This window comes from Echinops telfairi, unplaced genomic scaffold, assembly GCF_000313985.2.
Source record: "Echinops telfairi isolate 266 unplaced genomic scaffold, ASM31398v2 ScPeMD7_3;HRSCAF=10, whole genome shotgun sequence".
NCBI lineage: Eukaryota > Metazoa > Chordata > Mammalia > Afrosoricida > Tenrecidae > Echinops > Echinops telfairi.
In genome coordinates, this window is record NW_022103899.1 from 31154976 (window position 1) to 31170951 (window position 15976).

Below are 15976 nucleotides of genomic sequence, written 5' to 3' on the forward strand. Positions count from 1 at the left end.
ATGAACCGCAGAGTTAGTGGCTCTCGTCTCGTTTCCTGAATGTGTTAACATGGGTGTTTATAAACGTTATGGGTTATGGCCCAGGACAGACGGAGGTTGTTTTTGACAGACAAGGTTAATATGTGCCCAGTTGTCTTGAGAAATTCCAAAAGGTTTGGGCAGAATCATACTGATGGCTCTTTGTGGAATAGCAGAGTGGCTGGATGACTAGGTCCTTTAGCTTCAGGAAGCTGGAACAGAACACAGGATCACCCCACTTTCGAAAACCCCAGGAACACACCGTGTGACAGTCACCCTGGTTCACTTTCAGCGGTATGGAAACAAGTCTACCCTCTGGGTCAGAAACCACCTTCTCTCAGTTCGAATGAGGGGAATAAACTTGAGTGAATTTATTTCACGGACAAGAAACGTTTCCAAGTCCATCGACTTGGCAATTGCTATTGTTTTCCTCCTCATCCTCCTCCTCCTCCTTCTCCTCCTCCTCCTCCTCCACTTCCTCCACTCTCTCCTCTTTTTCCTCTACTTTTGTTGCTATTCATTAGTATCATAGGAAGGCAATTTTATTAAAAACCACTAAAAACAATATGGAAGCCGAGATATGAGCTAATAAAAGTTACAAGGTAATGAGTGCAGGCTGAAATAGCACCCTTAATGTCACCCAGGTGTCTCGATGCAGCAGTGTCCACAGGCATGTCAGGCAAGTGTCTGGCCTCACACGGCCATATGAGTTCATGTGTGTTTGGGGTTAGTTAGGGTCACGGTGGACCACTCGGTTCTTCATTTCCTCTCGTTGATCAGTGTGTGTCACTACTTGAACTCAGAATTTACATGTGATTCTTCACTGAGATGACTGCCATTGGCTTTGCCTCTAATTTGTTTATTTCTTTTAGAAGAGCACTGGTCCACCTGTTGTTGAATAAGGAACCTTATCTAAGTTCCACGCTCCCGAGTAGGACATGTGGCTGCTAGACTAGAGAAGGGCTCGGTGAATTCAGGGGATGACATGTGCAGTGTGCCTAAAGCTGCTGGTATTGGGGGTCAGCGGCTTGCACAGTACAAAGAAAGGAAGGCAAAGATCTGCAAACTTGTGAAGAAAAGGAACTGAACTGACCCTTTATCCTGGCAACGTGTGTCATCCGCATCTCGTGCAGTCTGTAGCCACGAAGGATGAAATGTCCGGTTTGCAATGACATAAACCCCCCCAAGCAGAATCCACTGCCCTGGAATTGATTCTGACTCAGAGCAAGCCTCCAGGACAGGGTTGAGATTCCCTCTGGGTTTCAGAGTCTTCACAGGAGTAGAAAGCCTCCACTACGTAAAGATGCCACATATACCAACTACCTAGTGAAGACAGTCCAACCTAAAAGAGGGAGGGCTGAGGGAAAGTGGAGGTGTTTAGGCAGAGATTCTGAGCGGTCAAGGGCATGGAGTGCAGAGGGGACACGGAGAAGGTAGGCGGGAGTCTAAATGTGGATTACAAGAGCAAAGTGCTCTCCTTACCCATCTTATTCTGCATGGCTGGGGATTTCAGCATCTTTATGTTCATCCATTAATGCATATCAACTGGTTAGTCCCAGCCTGTAGCTCCTGGACAGCATTAATCTTTACTCCCTTCTCACCTGGGTCCCAAATGAAACAGCTACCACTGCCCACCAGTTTTGGGTAGAGAGGATAACAAGAGGCTCTTTTCTGAGCTGCTCCTCCTCGCCTGGATGGCACCAAACTGGTGGGGCCCTCCCCCTGCTGTGAATTAGAGAGGGCAGCAGTGGTTTCTTGTGAGGAACCAGACTAATAAAATCACTCCGTGTTACATTTTACCAAAATTACCTCTGACACATGGGTTTTACAGTTGGGCTTCTTCTGTCAATAATTTTTTCATGGAAAGTTGGCCTATTTAGATCAGTAAGGTTCACATAGCTTGCTCCAGCTGTAATGTGCCAGCCAAATTGCAACCCAGTGGCCTGAAAGAATTAATTCATCTCCCAAAATGTGAAATTAAATCCTAGGGAGTAACATTACATGACTGATGATGTACTGAATTAAATTAAAGGAAGACTTGAATGCTTGTTAAAAAAATATCACTTACATAAACTAGTTGGTAACCACATGTGAGCCTCCTAATGGATCATGCTATTGTGAATCCACCTTAATGAGAATCCCCCCCCACCAAAATTATTAGAGCATTATTTAATTTAGGAGAAAGTATAATATTCTTTCCTATTTAGGGGAGTTTTTGAGTTTGGGTTCTTTTTTAGGGGTGTGGTTTTTGGCTTTTTTTCTATGTCAAATGGTTGTATTTTTTATATTATGAGATATTACACTAGTATCTTTAAAATATTAACTTGAATTCAGATACTTTCTCAAATAGTAGCTGTGTCTCTTCCATTTCACATAGGGCAGGCTTGGTTAATCTATTAATCTGCTATAACTAGGAAATGAAGGCGAGCACACTGTACCTCTGAGCTACGCCTACAGTAGGTAGCATGGCTATTTGCCATTGTCTATGGAAAGAACATACTGCATCCAATGAGTGTTTTTGAAGTAGAAGCACTCTGTCTATTATAGCCTCTCTTTCCCATGGACATCTTGAGATTGCATGAGCTCAGGACCTGGGACCCTGGAAGGACATGTTCCACTCTTCCAAATCAGAGGAGATATTTTCCCCTACTCAAGCATTATAAACCCCAAACAAAAATCAAACTCACTGCCATTGAGTCAGTTCTAACTCATGGTGACCACATAGGGTAGGGTCAAACTGCCCCTGTGGGTTCCTGAGATGCTAACTCTTTGTGGGAGTGAAAAGCCTCATCTTTCTCCCAAGGAGCAACTGGTGGTTTCAAACTACTAACCTTGTGGTCAGCAGCCCAACTCATAAGCACTGTGTCACCAGGGCTAATTCATTAGCATTACACATTGGCCTTTTCCCTGCTTAACCCTCTTATGCATGTATACAATGTGCTCATATTTCATTTAGATTCGAAATGTAGTGCAAAAGGACTATGTAAGAGAACACAGTGCTCCTATCCCAAAGAGCATGGCAAAGTAGAAAAACAAGAGGGCAACAAAAGTGGAAATTGTTCTTTCTGAGCCCAGAGATTCTTCTTGGAGTACATACCATTTTTCTTTCTTGGTCTAAGAGATAGTAAAGATTGTGTTATGCTATAAAAACAATAATAACCTTCAAAATGATAAGTACCTAAAATATACACATCCCATGTCTTTGAGTAATTTGATGTTACTGTTATGTAACAGAGCTGCAGATGTGTATACGAACATACATTATACATATATATGTACACACATAAGTCAAAATCAACTTGATGGCAACAGGTTTGGTTATGCCTGTGTGTAAATTTAATTCTTATTCTTATTGCCATAGGTTTTGGGTTGCTTTGTTTTTTTCTTCATGCTCACTCTACTCCAAGTCCCAGGATCTACTGGTTCCCGTGTTGAAATGTCCCCAAATCTTGCCTTCCTCGCTGTCATTGTCCTTTGCAGAGACAGTGGGTCGTGAGTGGTCTTGTTCAGCTTCAGTAGAAGGAGTTCATCTGCTGGTGTTCAAGACCTCTCTCTGTGGCACTGGTCCCTCTCGCCACACTCCTCCTTACACAAACCCAATTCATACAAACACATGTCTAGTCATCCTCTGGGAGTATCCTCGCTATAAAAACCTAAACCACCTCCACTGTCATCAAGTTGATTCTGGCACATAGTGACCCTGTAGGACAAAGTTGAGCTGCCCATGAGATTTCCAAAGTCACAACTTCCAGGGAAGCAGACAGCCTCATCTTTCTGCTGCAGAGCTGCTGGTGGGTGACAACTACTGAACTTTTGTTAACAGGCAAGTGCTTAAACCATGTTGCCACCAGGACCCCTTACTTCTCTCGACCTGTACTACTGCCATTGATTCCAACCCCTATAAAGGTTTTCCAAGTCTGGAAATCTTTACAGGAGGAGTAGATAGCTCCATCTTTTCTCTGTGGGGCTGTTCATGTGTGTGAACCTCTGATCTAGCTATCAGCAGGCCAGAGCTGACCCAACACCACCAGCCTGGCTCTCAACTCATCCCCAACTTCCAGACCCACTGTGCTCTTCAGCTCTGGAACTTCTACTGGACTCCCAAGTCTGTTCTGACCACATTTCCTGACTCTGATCCTTCACCTTGTCTCACACTCTCCCGTCTGAGCTCAGAGAAAATACCTAGCACAAGCCTGCTCTAGCAGCACTAACTGAAAAGGGGTTGAAGTAATAAGATCATCACCGACATAGCTGTCTACTTCTTCATATGCAAGTTACCAGAGCAGAGAGTCAGTCAAACTGTTTAAAAAAATCAAGTGACTACTTAATTCCCTCCCATTATAAAACATCAAGGTACCATCTGCACTAACTTATTGCTGTTAGTTGTGATGCTCTCTTCCAACCAGGAGCCCTTTGTCTCTTCAAATCCACTGAGCGGTTTTACCCTTTTCTAAATTGCTGGAAGCATGAGAAATGAGGTCACAGGCTAATATGTTCTGTGTTGGTATGTATGTTTGTCTTGAAGGGCTTTTTCTCTCTTAGTGAAGTTATTTTGTTTTTGTTTGTTTTTTTACTATGAACTTAAATAGGTGTCTGAATATAAAGCATAATCTCTTTTGTAAATGCAAATCAATACTTATTTCTGAATAGTTGTAAGTGGAGAAATAATTAGCATAATATTATTCCATATTTCTCTCTCAAACTGGGTTTTGCATTTAGGATTCTAGGACTCTTCATCCGAGGCATTGAAGAAAACAGCAGGTCCAAGAGGGAGGGGCTGTTTCATGAAAATGAATGCATTGTGAAAATCAACAACGTGGATCTCGTAGACAAAACCTTTACTCAGTAAGCAGGTTTTCATTGTTTTACTCACTTTATTGATTCCCTGGATGTTTATAATCATTACTGATCTCATTACAATCGAAATTGTAGGTAGAATTTCCGGGCAGTCCCCTACGAATGACCTCCAGAACATCCATTTTCAAATGAATGTTGTGTTTTCGCTTACTGAAAGGTGGCCTCCACATGTCCTGGCAGCGCCGAGCGAGCTAAGACAGAATAGAGCATCCTTTCTGCCTGGCTGTCGTGGGGGCACGTCTCTGGATAGGTTTGTTTTTCCTGGGATATGGGTCGGTTAGGCTGATAGTTAATGACTCGTTTCACCGACTGTTAGTTCAGCTTATTAATTAACTTACTTGGTGTCAGTAATCTTAAACTAAAAAATCTGTGAGAATCGTCGGTGTGGAGTCTCTGAGTAACAGAAAGCAATACCGAAAATAAAAGAATACAAACAGTATCTCTCAAAAAATGTATTCTCTGACTGCACGTGAAAATGACGTGCGAGTAGATTCTAATGCCTACAAACCAGGGTAGAGCATTTTTGTTGTACGCACACATGTGTAGATAGACAGACAGACAGTACAGGGACTCTGAAGCAAAGGGATCAGTACTACTATTCCTTACTCTCACAGCCTCTGTAGTTTGTAACCTAAAGAGCTCATGGAATATCTTCTTTGTAATCACTAGTTAAAAAATGAGAAACTAAGAGAATTGATTTTACCAAGGTCTCAAGTAAAAAGAAAATGTTTTGAAAATGCTGATGGCAACACAAGTACAAGTGCACTCGATACAACTGATGTATGGATTGTTATATGTAAGAGCCACAATAAAATGATTTTAAAAATAAATAAACTAAAAGGAATCAATATCTGCAAATGATAAGAGACAAATCATAATTGTTATTAATAATTATTTCTAGATATACATTGCACCTTTTTCACAAGGACTTAATAAGTATATGGGGAATACAATCATCCCTATTTTATAGAGGTAGAAACTGAGGTGCATAAAATCCAGTGACTTCCCCAAGGATACATGGTAATTAGGGAATAGCAGGCAATACCCGGAGAGGGAACTGAGCAGAGAAGACAGACTGCCTATGTGGATCCTGCCCCTTCCCCCTTGTCATGAGGGGGTTTACGTGCTCACGTCGAGGGTAGTCAGATACCAGCTGGAATTATACTGTTCTTTGAAAGGACTGCTCACCGCAGAGATCTGAAATAACATCAGCTTAAGCAAGATCATATACTGTATTTTCTCTCAGGTCAAGTGCGTGTGGCGAGGGGCAGCCCGGGTTGGTATGGAGTGCCACAGGCATCCGGCCAGATACCGTCTATCTTCTCGCCTTGCCCGCCTCACCGTGGGGCTGTTCTCCTGATCACAATCACAAGATGGTTCATAACCACAAGATGGTGGCTGGCGTTGCCTCCATTACTCGGAGTTCTAAGAAATCAAAAGGAGAAAGCGGGGTCTGCAAATGCCTGTCCTCCAGCGGAGCCAGCTCCTTTACTGCACAGAGCTTTCCTCCGGGCTCTTGAACCCCTTCCCTTATATCTCAATGTTGGAAAAGTTCGATTTTTGTTTTACCTGGTCAAAGGGCATATGAAGAAGAAAAAATGCATGTGTGTGCATCATTATATTTTATGTTACTACATAGGCATACATTATACATGAATACATTTATATAGGGGGCCCTGGTGTTGTTGCATCGGGCTGCAATCGGCATGGTCGGCAGTTCTAAACCACCAGCAGCTCTGCAGGAGAAAGTCTGAGCTTTCCACTCCCGTGAACAGTGACTGTCAGAGACGCACCGGGGAAGTTATGAGACAGCACAGACTCGATGGCAGGGAGAGATTTACGTAGTATATACACACATACACACGTACACACACATATGTTTACTGTAAGTATGTACACACATTGTGAGTGTGTATATAAATGTATTCTAGATACATCTATTGATATGTAGTATTAAGAAGCTAGAACAAAACAAACCCACTGTCATCCCGCTGATTCCGACTCACCCGATGGGACAGAGTGGAATTGCCTCCTTGTGTTACTGGGGCTATGAATCTTTATGGGAGCGGAATAGTGTATCTTTCTCCTGAGAAGCAACTGGTAGAATCAAATGAACCTTGCTGTTAGCTGCCCGGTGCATAACCCGCTGTGCCACGAGGGCCCCTCAGGTATATGCCTATGTATTTATAATATATATTCTATAATATATGGTATGCCATACACAGGTGTGCCTGAGGTGGTTTCAAAAAAGTTGAGGAAAAATTGAATTAAAATATGAAGGAATCTTTCCTTAAACTCTCTGAATGCCCCTCATATATACACAAAAAGTACTAGGACAGGGAAATAAAAATATGCAACAAATTAGTTCTCTTAAGAAAAAAACAACAACAACAAGGTACTCTCTGATAGAATGACAGTCGGTGACCTTATTGAATTGGTCATCCAGTGTGACATTGACACAGAGCCAACCAAACGCTCAATGTCATCAAGTCGATTGTGATTCACAGTGACCACAGGGCAGAGAGAACTGTCCCTTTGGGGTTCCCAGCCTATAAGCCTTTGTATGGGGTTTACCAGAGTGGAAAGCATTATCTTTCTCCCCCAGAGCAGCTGGGGGGGGCGGGTGTCTCAACTGCTGACCTTGTGGTTAGCAGACTAGTGTCCCCCTGACTGTGCTACCAGGGCTCTGATTTGCATAGCGGAAGCCCCTACTAACATCCATCCACGAACAAGCTGCCGTGTCAACTTGAACTCCTACAGCACAAGCCAGGTTTGAGAAGACCAGCACTTTAAAACAAAGTCCTAAACCCTCAATTGATAATCCATTCAATAATATGAAGTGATTTTTTTCCATGAAAATGAAAACTTTCATGTTTCCTTCAATAAACATGCATGAGTAGATTTCCATGTCTTGAGATACTTAAAAGCTGTGGGTCATTGGGCAAGGTACTTAGTCTCTCGGAGTCTCAATTTCCTCATTAGCAAAATGAGGTCTAGGTTTGCCTGCCATACAGGGTTGTTAAATAAGTAAATAAATAAAATGAGAGAATTATTCATCTTAATAATGTGTCTAGCCCAGTACAGGGCACATCGTGGGCAGGTAATAAAACATGGTAGCTAGTATTTAGTTGGTAAAGTCATATTGCCAATAATGTTGATAATGTCTCCTATATCATTGCCCCTTCCCTCTGCCAGAATGCTAGTATACTTTGGGAAGTGACTTGCCAGAACCATTTTCAATAGACATTTTCTTTCTTTTAAGGGCTCAAGATGTTTTCCGTCAAGCAATGAAATCCCCAAGTGTACTTCTCCATGTACTTTCCCCCCCAGACCGCGAAGACTATGAAAAATCTGTCATTGGGGCCCTTAACATTTTTGGTAACAGTGATGGCATTTTGAGAACAAAGCCCTCTGTCCCCGGAAAATCAGAAATGAAGGCAGTCAGTCTGATAGGAACAAATAGCCCAGAGGTAGAAGCATCAACTTTCCTGCAACAAGCCAGGAGCCCCCGGATACCAAGACAAGGAAGACACCCATCCTCGCCCTCTCTCTCCCCTCTCATGGGGTTTGGCAGCAAGAAAAATGCAAAGAGAATTAAGATTGACCTAAAGAAAGGTAATTATTAAATTATGCTTAATAGTATTCTATTATTGTAGCATGTAAAATTGGTTAAGAGAAATGCATTAAGGCTAATTTAGTTAATTCTCCCTGTATTTAATTGTATCAAAGAATAGATTTAAGTGTATACTTAGATAACGGAAATTTCTTGAGCTTGTACTACTTCCTTATTCTTTTCTTCTAACGAGTATAGATGATTTGAAACAAGAAAATAATAAAGACATGGAAGTGGAAAGAGATGAGCGAGAAAAGAATCTTTCCAAACCAAATAGAAATTCACTAATATTATGTTACAACCTAATACTAAATAGATACTGAACTTCAGTTGTTTTGAGCGTGATTAATGGTTTCTAAAGCATCTTTTAACCCAAGACCAAAAGCATACTGCTTCTGGTTCAAGAAAATCATTTTAGGTCAGTAAACTTTATTCCTCAAGAAATAACTATGTGATTATTAATTTTGCCACTTCATAATTGCAAACCATTTTAAGATATTTATTTTCAAAGAACATGTGCCGTTTTCTTTCTTGTTCTTAATATCACATCTGTTTCAAACAAATCAGTGAAATTAGATCATGTGTGCAAATATATACTTATGGAATACTATATATACACAAATATATACACAAGTAGTCATTTATACGCTCCCATGTTTTGTTCATTTTGTGAACTGTACCTTATATTCCCTTCCTGTATCCTTCTAAATTGTCTTTTTCCAAATATCATTTTAAAAGAAGTAAAATGATCTCATACATCTCTGTCTGAATTAATAGAAAAATAAATCATTGAAGGTAGTCCTATTATCTATTAAACATATATTCCATACATGTATATTGTGTACCTTTAATTCATATATTGATATTATCTCCCTAGAACCTGCACATTAACTTGAAACTGTCCTCTGACTTTTGATCTCATTCACCTATCAGGATTTTTACTGGGAAGGACATGTGTTGACTAGAAGGCTCTAAAACTCCAGAATTCTTAGAAATGTTGCTTCTTACTTAAATGGAACAGTTACATTTCTTAGAAACATCATCTGACAATGTAGACAAAAGTGGATTTAAGTGCTTTGAAGATTAATAAAAAGGTGGCTTTGACCCAGAATTGTGACATTAAAAATCAAGGTTGCTTGTCAAATGGAGATGTCCTTCCTGGAAGTTACAGTTCTAAGTAGGTGAGGTTTATCAGAAGGTTAGGATTGAGGACGGGGAAGGAGGGAAGTGATGGCATTTGGAATGCTGCTGAGACTGGCTGGGCGACACTCTCTATAAGCAGACAGCAGGGCCACAGGAGGGGATCCCGTTCTCTTCCGCAGGGAGACAGCTGGTCAAGGGAGAGTATCGAAAGGGAAGGCTGGACCAGGACAGATCTTTACATCTTTGTTAATGTGAGGGAGAATGGATAGAGTTGGAATGACAACCTTGACATGGATAGAGAGGTGGAGGTACTCTGTAAATAACATGGAAGCAAAGGGGTAGGGCTAACTTTTTGGAAAATGATTAGTAGAAAGTATCAAAGCTTCAGAAGGGGAAAGATCAAGGACAGAAAAAAACTAATGCATGTGGTTCTGAGAAGGCCCTTGGGTCTAGGAGCCCTGGTGGTGTCATGGTTACATGTTTGGCTGCAATCTTCAAGGTCAGCAGTTCAAAACCACCAGCAGCAATGTAAGAAATATGGGGCTTTCCACTCCCTTAATGAGTTATAGTCTCAGAAACTCACAGAGGCAGTTCAGCCCTGTCCTGTAGGGTCCCGAGAACATGGATTTGATGGTCGTGAGAAGGGTGAATGAGAACCTTGGGTGATAGAAACTTGAATAAGCAGTAAGATTAAAAGCGTGATTTTTTTAGGATGAAAGTATCTAAACAGACAAAAAGCCCCAAACCTCCTGCCATAGCATTCCCTCTGACTCATAGGAACTCTGCAGGACAGAGTAGAGCTGCTCCAGAAGGTTTCCAAGGCCAACAGTGTCACCTTTCCGCTGAGGTGGCTTTCAGTCACTGTGTGAGTCTGGGGACTTTAGAGAAACAGATCCACAGCAACTCACGTATAAGAGAGAGTTTTATATAAAGGTTAAGTGTTCACCAATAAAACATCCCAACCCAGTGTTGCCCAAACCCACAAGTCCAACGTTAACCCATTAACCCATATGTCCGACACCAGTCCACAAAGTCCTCCTCCATCTCACCAAACAGACGTAATGATGCTGACTACAGGAGGAAAGCCGAGTCAGTGAATGTGTAAACATCTCACCGCTGGCAGGGCTCTCCACACGGGTCTCCACACAGCTGCTCCAGCACCCAGCGCTGCATCGGGGTAGATCCACGTGGCTTCTCCTCAGGGATGTCTTGCAGGAAGTGAGCCTTGCCAGCTAAATCAGGGAACTGGCTAAGGCAGCTGCACCCTAGATCGACCATGATCTCACAAACAAGAGACCCAAGAACTAGAAAGGTGAGGCTCACTGAATCATTTAGCCCTCTGCCCTTCAATTAACCCCACATGTGTTTATCAGCCATGTTGGTACAATAAAATAACTGCCTCAGTCACTGACCTGGAGGTTAGTGGCCCATTGTGTAATCCACTATACCACCAGAGCTCCTGAGCAAAGTTATTTATTGTTTCCAACAGTTTTATTGGCATATAATTCATATACTATACAATGCAATCATTCAATTGCATCAAGAAGACTTGTAAAATCATCATTACAATCAGTTTTAGAACATTGTTTTTTTCAATCTTATACTCAGCATTATTACCTCTCCATTTCCTTCCAACCTCCCCTTCCGTTCTCCCAAGGAACCATTAATCCAGTTACTGTCTCTAGATTTACCTATCCTGGATTTCATATACAGAAAAAAACATTAAAAAACAAAATAACAACAACAACAACAACAAGCTAACAAGAACAACAAAGTAAAATGAAAAGAAAGAACATATTAACAACTCGAAAAAAATTAAATGGATCATGGGGAAGGTCAAAACAATAAATTGCTAAACTTTAACCTAAGTGCATCTGCAACCATCTACTTCCCAATGCAGTCTGCATGTTAGCACGGTTCTTCAATCCCTGGTGCACGGTCAGAGGGGCTTCACCAGGGCTTGATCCAGGTGCATTTCCTCTCACTTCTTTTTTTTTTTTTAACTAACACAGCTTTAAAATGGATCTAAAGGGAGAGCAAATAATAAGATATTACATGTTGACCTAACTACATCTGCCAGAAGCAGCTTTACAATGCTGAGTAGATGTGCTCCTAGTTGGAAAAGATACGCCGGAAGGGGGAGGTGAGTAGGACAGGAGCAGCAAGAGTGTGTGATGGGAGAGCAGGATGCAGCAGTCAGAGCAAAGGAGCACAAGGGAAAGTGAGCCGCAGACTGACGTAGTGATGAGAGCCCGACAGGATGTACTATGTCACGTGGCTTTTTGTTTCTCCTTAGAGCATATACTCTGGTGTGGTTTCCTGAGAAAGCAGAACACGATAATATCACAATGTGTCATTTCTTTTAGGATGTTAATAAACATGTGTTACACATCTGTGTTTTGCCTTAAATTCACGCTGATACCTGTAGGGTCTGGCAGTATCGCTGGATTGGAATAACTGAGCATATTAATAATCTTCTGGAATAGAAATATTTCGCTTTCCCTGCATTTATCTGAAATCGGGAGATTTATTTGACGATACATTACTACTCAAGCTTACGACGGCCGCTATTTCCCTGGTCTTGCATCCTAGGTCCCGAAGGGCTTGGGTTCACTGTGGTTACCAGAGACTCCTCCATCCACGGTCCTGGACCTATTTTTGTGAAAAACATTTTACCAAAGGGAGCAGCTATAAAAGATGGCCGCCTGCAATCAGGGGACAGAATTCTAGAGGTATGAGCTGGAATGAATGCCTTCAATAAAGTACTGGTTGACAAATAAATACGTATATAAATATATAACTTCACTACCATGAAACTGATTTCCATTCAAAGTCACCCTGTTTGGGCTTTTGAGGCTGTGAGTCTTTACGGGAGTGGACAGCTTCATCTTTCTCCCATGGACTAGCTGGTCAGCTGGTGAGTCTGAATCCCAGATTGTGGTGAACAGTCTAATGCTATCCCACAATGTCACCAGGGCTCCTTATTCAAATGTAAATGTCATGAATATTTATATGTTGGGTACTGTAGCTCTACTTTCCTACTTACCTATCACCCATCCATCCACATGGAGCCCTGGGATTCATGTATAAACACATATGTATATTAATATTTTGAGTTCTCCCTCCCTCCTTCCTTTACTCCTCACTTCTCTCCTCCCTTCATCTACCTGCCCAGCTCCCTGTCTATCCAGAGCCCTAGTGGCACTGTGGTTAACTGCTTGGCAGATAACTAAAAAGTTGGTAGTTCAAACCCAATAGCTGCTTTACAGGAGAAAGTTGTTAACAGTCAGCTTCCACAAAGTGCACAGCCTAGCAAACCATCTGGGCCAGTTTGACTGCCTTCTGGGCTGCAAGGAGGCAGAATTGATGCAGTGACCATGAGATTGTTTTGCGGGTTTGAACCCGACAAGAATTTTGTTTGGGAAATTTTCACCTATTCACCATGCCTGGGAAAGTTTGCCCTATCCACCCCAAAGCCCAGATCTTCACCTTTCAGGTTTATTTTTATTGCCAGAAACCAAAGGACATTTCAAAGAAATATGATTAAAGTTCCTCAAAGATGCCAAAACTGCTGTTTCACCTGATAGAAATCAGAGTGCAGAATTTGACTGGAAATACTGCCTTCAGAAGTATAGAGTCCTATCAGGAAACAGTGAGAGGGGACCTCAAAAAGTTCATGGAGAAATTCCATTATCTTTCATTTCCCTTTCTTTCACAAACATCTTGAAACCCTCTTTGTAGCTTCACAGTTGATATTTGGGTACAATGATAGTTTGTGATTTTATAACAATACATGTTTATTTGCCTTTACGCATGTTTGTATAAATAATCATTACTTTTAATAAGGACTGATATACACTTCACTAATAATGACATGGGAGGATAAGGACTTTAATTAATTAAAGAGCTAGTTAACAGTTACCTTTGTAAGTCCCCAGTAGGATCCGTGATCTAGGACTGAAAAAATACAGAACTTTTTTTCTGAGCACATTTTCTCTGTCACATCTTGGGTCCCTGGGGTATTTGGATCAAATCCAGGATTTCATCATATACCCAATTAGAGATAAGAATTTCAAAGTTACATCCAGCCTCTGGCAAGAGTTTCTTTAACCTTCTGTACAGATGAGCCGGTCTTTTTCCGGTTGATTTCACCTGTGTTGCTCACAGTGGAAACAGCTGTAAGCGACATGGCGTAGGGAAGTACTGTGACTCTCAAAGCAAGAGAGAGTTTCTGGTTTTGCTTTTTTCCATTTATTTTTGCTTGATGGCATCATTGTGGCTACACGTGTGTTGTCAACTTCTGTCCCAAGTAGCCATTGTCATCGGAAGCTGACTGGTTCCATTTCCCTCTTCACTTGTGCTGGCCTAGAAGCACCAGCGCAGGTGTGCATGCAGTGCTGGGTCATCAAAGAAGGCGCACCAAGTGACAGATGTATCTGTAGATTACAATTTCCAAATATCTGTGAGAACCCAATGGTGGTCATTTTCTAATCACGGAGAAGACGCTAGACTAATATCCAATGAATGACACATTTCCAGGAGAATTTGCTGTCTAATAATGGTCCCCTTCTGCTCATTGACTTAGGCAGAAAGACGTGCTGCTCTGTCTTTGAAATCTGCTTCCTACCCAATGACTGAAGGGATAATTCTGTCCCTCCAATGTTTTCCGTTTACTAGCTCCTTCTAAGAATGAGATGTCTGAGCAAAAATGGATGTTACCAAATACTGAGTGTTTGCGACCACGTCACCATTAGCATTATTGTCAATTTATTGGTACTTTAAAGGTGGTTGGTTTCTGCCCAGGTGTTTCGTTTTCATCTTTCAGGTCTTCATTGGTTGCAGGGACAGATTAGCTGCTTACATGTGGGCACCAGCTAGGGTAGAAGACGACAGTGCAGTGATTGTGTCCCTTCACCTGGTTGCGTTCCTTAGGTCAATGGCAGAGATGTCACTGGAAGAACTCAGGAGGAGCTCGTGGCCATGCTGAGGAGCACCAAGCAAGGCGAGACGGCAGCACTGGTCATTGCCCGCCACGAAGGACACCATCTTCCTCGAGAGCTGGTAATGCTTGAGTCTGAGAGCCCAGGGGGCTCAGACCTGCGTTCTCTTTATTTGCAGCCCAGCTCTACAAACGCTGAGTCTAGCTTGTGAAAATGTTTTGTCTCATTTAGAGTATCACCATTCGAAAATGCTTGTACAGTGAGCTGGGGGCATAGAAATGATGTGTCTGGAACATTAATTTGAACATTTTCAAGGAAGCAACTAATGAAAGGCGAATAATTCAATAAAATATGCATTGAGTATACATACATATATAAATATTGACTAGATATATGTGTGTGTATATATACATACACACACATACATACATACACAGAGAGAGAGAGACTATACCATGTATGAGGCCCTATGGAAAACAATCATCAAACCAGTTTGTGCTCCAACTTTTGCAGTGTTTATGGGTTAAATGAGAATAAAATGATAACCAAGTACTTAGAAGGGTGACAAAGATTTTTGAAAAGAGAGCTGTTATATAATACTTCAGCATGTTAAAAAGAGATATAGCTCATTTAGGGGGTTGAAAGGCCATCATTTTGTTGTTGCTCAGCTTTTTATTTTGAATTAAGTGAAGAGTTACAGAGCGGGTCATCAGTTTTACGTTTAGCAATTCATACATACTTTCTTCCAACTCGTCCATTGCAGTCCCTCAATGCCATCTCGTTTGTCCCACTGCCTCCTGTGTTTGCTGCTCATGCCTCTGGCTTTCCCAACTCTGAACTTTTATCCTTTGGTAAATGCTGTTTTGTTTTGTTTTTATTTTAAATGGTTGATTATTCTAACATGGAATGAGTTCAGTTCCAGAGGGATGAATCAGCAAGGGGTATAGTCTTCAGTCTCTATCCAACCAGTAAGTCTAGTCTCCGGTTATTTTGAGGTGATATATATATAATTTTATTGGGGACTCTTTCAACTCTTGTTATAATCCATACATCAATAATATTCGTACATATATTCTATCATTTTTTCTAGACATTTATTTTCTACTGAGCCCTTGGGATCAGCTCCTCTTCCCTGCCCCCCTCCTTCTCACCCCACCCCTTGTGGCCCCTTGATAGACTGTAGATTGTTAATTATGTTCAAATCTTGCACCAACTGCTGTCTCCTTTCCCCTCTGGTTTCTGTTCTTCCCCCTGGCTGGGGGGGTGTGGTTATGTGCCATTCACTTTGATCAGTGACCCCTCCCTCTCCACCTCTCCCCCTTCCCCTCCCCTTGTGTTCTCTCTATTCCCATGCCTGTTCCTGGGCTCCACGGGTTGTGAGTTTTATCTCTTGCCTGTACCTGTG

At 41.8% G+C, this 15976-nt stretch overlaps 1 protein-coding gene across 1 annotated transcript in view; it reads left to right on the plus strand.

The window, feature by feature from the left end:
• The window catches only part of PARD3B (par-3 family cell polarity regulator beta), a 1175277-nt gene that overhangs the window by 611694 nt on the left and 547607 nt on the right, over positions 1 to 15976 (plus strand). Inside the window, exons 7-10 of the mRNA XM_045296697.1 lie at positions 4738 to 4863; positions 8138 to 8490; positions 12224 to 12363; positions 14564 to 14692. Coding sequence (XP_045152632.1) covers positions 4738 to 4863; positions 8138 to 8490; positions 12224 to 12363; positions 14564 to 14692 — 748 coding nt within the window. The remainder of the gene's footprint in view (positions 1 to 4737; positions 4864 to 8137; positions 8491 to 12223; positions 12364 to 14563; positions 14693 to 15976) is intronic.